The sequence below is a fragment of the Microtus ochrogaster genome, chromosome 5 (genome assembly GCF_000317375.1).
Source record: "Microtus ochrogaster isolate Prairie Vole_2 chromosome 5, MicOch1.0, whole genome shotgun sequence".
NCBI classification, from domain to species: Eukaryota; Metazoa; Chordata; class Mammalia; order Rodentia; family Cricetidae; genus Microtus; species Microtus ochrogaster.
Genome location: NC_022012.1, coordinates 33,725,264 through 33,729,653, shown reverse-complemented (window position 1 = coordinate 33,729,653; position 4,390 = coordinate 33,725,264). Strand labels below are relative to the sequence as shown.

Sequence of the window (4,390 nt, the reverse complement as noted above, 5' to 3'; positions counted from 1 at the left end):
AACCCATGGCATCCTGCAAAGAAGAGGCGAGGTAGTTAGTCATCCACAGCCAGGAAAGGTGATTATTTGTACTTATAAGTAACAAAGGCATATGTTAACCGTGTGGTTTTTAATGAAAATTTCACACACCATGCCTAAAGTTTATGTAGTATGTCCTAAATTCACAGAGCTTTTGATTTGTATGCTAAATTATATTGTGTACGAATCCTTCAACTCTAAGGAGAGAAAAAGAGATTACTAGAGACCCAGACTAAAGCATTCGATATTTCTTTTTATTCCTTAATAGCGTCAATGTCCAGGCTAGGCATATTAGTTGACAGGGACCTGCATCTAACTGGGCAGAAGATCAAGGTTGCTTGTTCCTGTGATTGGACTAGAGGGTGGCTCCAGCTGGGCTGCTTCAAGAGATCTAGTACATCAGACAGGTGCTTTAGTGAACATCAGACATTTGTAGGCAAATGGATGGAACTAGAAAAAAAATCATCCTGAGTGATATAATCCAGACCCGGAAAGACAAACACACTCACTCTTAAGTGGACACTAGATATAAAGCAAAGGACAAACAGCTTACAGTCCACAGTTCCAGAGAAGTTAGGTAACAGGGAGGACCCTAAGAGGGTCACATGGATTGCCTTGGGAAGGGGAAATAGGGGAGAGCTCATGGGTAAACTGGAGGCAGGGGGCTTGCAGGGTGGAGGTGGGGATGGGGGATGAGAACATGAGGGAGCAGGATGGCCTAGTTGGGAGCAGGAAGGAGTGAGAGAGCGATGGCAGAGATATCTTAATAGAGGGAGTCATTATGGGTTTGGGAGAAACATGATGCAAGAGAAATCCCCAGGAATCCACAAGAATGACCCCAGGTAAGACTCCTAGCAATAGTGGAGCAGGAGCCTGAACCTGCGATGCCTTCATCTAGTAACTGACGGAAGCAGATGCAGAGATCCACAACTAGGCACTGGGCTGAGCTCCAGAGTCCAGTAAAAGAGAGAGAGAGGAGGTATTATTTGTGCAATGGGTGGTGGGTGGGTTAAGATCATGATTGAGAAACACACAGAAATAACTAACCTGAGCTTGTGAGAGCTTGTGGACTCCAGAGCCAGCTGGGGAGCCTGCATGGGACTGAAGTAGGCCCTCTGCATGTGGGCAACAGTTGTGTAGCCTGGTCTGTTTGTGGGACCCCTGGCAGTGGGCCGAGTATCTGTACCTGGTGCATGAGCTGGCTTTTTGGAGCCCATTCCCTGTGGTGGGAAGCCTTGCTCAGCCTTGATCCAGTGGGGAGGGCCTTGGTCCTGCTTCAAATTAATGTTCCAGGCTTTGTTGACTCCCCATGGGAGGCCTTACCTTTTCTGAGGAGTGGATGAAGGAGTGGGTTTTGGGGAGGTTGGGGGGAATCAGGAGGAAGCAAGGGAGAGGGAATTGTGGTTGGTATGTAACATGAATAAAAAATTTAAAATATGAAATGGGAGGAGGTGGAAATTTTTAATAAAAAAGAAAGGCATATATAAAACAAAAGCATTCCTAATTCTGTTCCTGGCAAAGAAGGGAGAAATTTCCGAGAGTGTGCTTTATACTAATTAATAGTTCTCACTGTGCGCACTGTGGTGGTACACAGTTGTAACTTACAAACAGAAGCAGGAGAACTGAACGTTCAAAGCCAACTTGAGACACATAGCGAGATGCTATCTCACAAGCAAACAGATAAATAAATGAGGAACAGAGCAAAACAGATTGATGCTAGAAATTTTGGATTCGAATCAAAGTCGGGCCCGTGGTTAAATACTTTTACACACTGACTTTTGACTTTGCACAATGAGTTATATGATGGGCCATTGCACAACCTTCTGCATAGGTCACGACTTAATGAATATTGTGTGCTGGGCTTCCACAGTTAGGAGGATTTTCTTCTTAGGATAGTGTCACAGCTTCCTCAAGGAAGCTGTGGCAGGCTAGCACAAAGGATGCTCTTTCCCAACACCTCTGAAATGCAGTTAGAACAAATGTCAGGAGCCTTGTCACTTCATATTAGTTTCCTAGCTCCAGCTTCTTCATCTGCTAGAAAGGGTGGCATGTAATGCATTAAGAGGGTGTGTGACATGTAAGTGAAATGTCTTTTTAGGCAATATTATTTATACTTTTTGTATTAGTATATGTGTGGACTAATTGTGAGGCTTAGGGTACAAATCTTACCTCTTAGGAAGTATCTATATTGCATTTTATAACAAAAATAAACATGGCTTACAGAATAAGCATAAATTCGAGAATAAACTCAATGAATACTTTTGATTCTTTTTCTCTAAGGAATTTGTTTTATTTTTTTTTTTTTACACTTAACGTCTGTCCTTTTTTTTTACAGAATTAAATTTAATAATTCTGAAATGGACACTTTGAGTTTGGACAAGATGTCAGAACTTTTCCATTGGACAGCTGATAGCTGTTATGAGTAACCAACAGGAAACATGTGATGTACACATGAATTCATCATTACAACTCTCAGGGCCTTGCCAGAGTATTAAAAAGGTAAAGACCTACCATGGTTTTAATTTGTGAGAGGGAATAAAAATAGTTTGAGGAATAAAACTGTTTTATTAAGTGTTTTCTAAAATGTTCATTTCTTCATAAACATACTATGTCTTTTAGTGGACTGTATTATATGTAATTTTAATATGGAGTATATAAAGTATACAAAAAAGGAGATTTCTTAAAGTCTCACTTCAGTTGAATAAAGCATACTGTAAGAATATGATGCTGAATTGCAATTCTGGAACGTATTTGTATAGGTAGTAAAATTAAATTGTCTTTCTAATGATTTCCTCAAAACACAAAAACAAAACAGCAGTATGACCCTTGCTGAGATTATTATGTTCACAGGGAGTTTTCTGTGGGATTCTTATATCTGTTCACCAAGGCATGAACAAATTATAAATCCCTTCATTAGAAATTAAAGCTTGATGTTTCAAGTGGTCTTTGAAAGTCTCATGGTGACATTGGAAACATAATCTAATTAGAGATTTTGAAGATGTTAAACATTTTCTTCTTTACTTGATTATTTATCCCGAGTAAACACTGACCCATATTTTAATTTCAGCAGGGCTTTTTTCACCTCTTTGTTCCTTAAGGTGTACACAACAGGGTTGAGCAGGGGTGTCAGCACGGTGTAGAAAACAGCCACAACTCCATCCACAGCATCCCTGGAGTCTGGCCTCAGGTAGATGAAGAGACCAGGACCAAAGAAACAGAGGACCACGATGCAGTGCGAGGCACAGGTCTGGAAAGCCCTGTGTCGGCCCTCTGAAGTGCGGATCCTCAGGATCGAGCAGACAATGGACACATAGGACAACACAATCAGCATAAAGCAGCCTGAGGCCACCACCCCGATATTCACAAAGATGACCATCTCATTGGCCGAGGTGTCTGCACAGGCCAGCTTGAGGATGGGAGGAGCATCACAGAAATAATGCTGGATCTGGTTGGGTCCACAGTAGGGTAAACGGAAGGTCAGTGTAGTCTGGACAGCAGAGTGCAGGGAACCAGTGAGCCAGGTGCCAGCAGCCAGGAGGGCACACACTCTTCCACTCATCAGGCTGCTGTACCTGAGTGGGTAACTGATGGCCAGGTAACGATCATAGGACATGACTGTGTAGAGGAAACACTCAGTGCTACCCAGGAAGTGGAAGGAGTAGAGTTGTGCCACACAGCTGTAGAAGGAGATAGCCCCACCCTCTGGGGACACCAAGGTCATCAGCATTTTGGGCACTGTGACTGTGGAGAACCACATGTCAATAAAGGAAAGGTTGGTGAGAAAGTAGTACATGGGTGTGTGGAGGTGGGAATCCACCCTGATCACCATCAGGATGAGGAAGTTGCCCAGCACAGTGAGAATGTAAATGACCAGGAAGATTACAAAGAGCATGGTGTCCAGAGCTGGTGCATGGGGAATACCTGAGAGGAAAAACGTGGTCACTAGGGTCCCATTTGACATTTCTTCATATGAAATATGCTCACTGGATTTCCACTGATGGAGAACACAAAAGACGATTTTTAAAATATTTTTATATAGTCACCCATACAAAGAAATGGTTGCTTCCTTATTCCAGCCATACCCTGCAAGAGTGTGAAATTTATATGAAATAGTTGACTTTTAACAAAAGGGTCAAATTTAGTATTCTTTGTTTTCTAAAATCATAAAACTATGCTTAAGTAATAACTAGTGCTGATAACTTCTCCCACAACCAGCCTTCATTCTAATACCTTTTCTTGTTTCTTTTAACATGTACATGTGCACACACACACACACACACACACAGAGGAAGAGAGAGAATCTTCAGTCATTCATTTCCCCTTTGATCATTAAATAATTTCATTTAAATGAATATTACACAACAACCTTCCT

At 41.9% G+C, this 4,390-nt stretch overlaps 1 protein-coding gene across 1 annotated transcript; it reads right to left on the bottom strand.

Moving 5' to 3' along the window:
* Positions 1–3,043: 3,043 nt before the first annotated feature.
* On the bottom strand, positions 3,044–3,979 carry LOC101992463 (olfactory receptor 10G7). Its single transcript, XM_005347120.1, has one exon. It carries the CDS (start codon positions 3,977–3,979, stop codon positions 3,044–3,046), a length of 936 nt encoding a protein of 311 aa, XP_005347177.1.
* Positions 3,980–4,390: the final 411 nt, after the last annotated feature.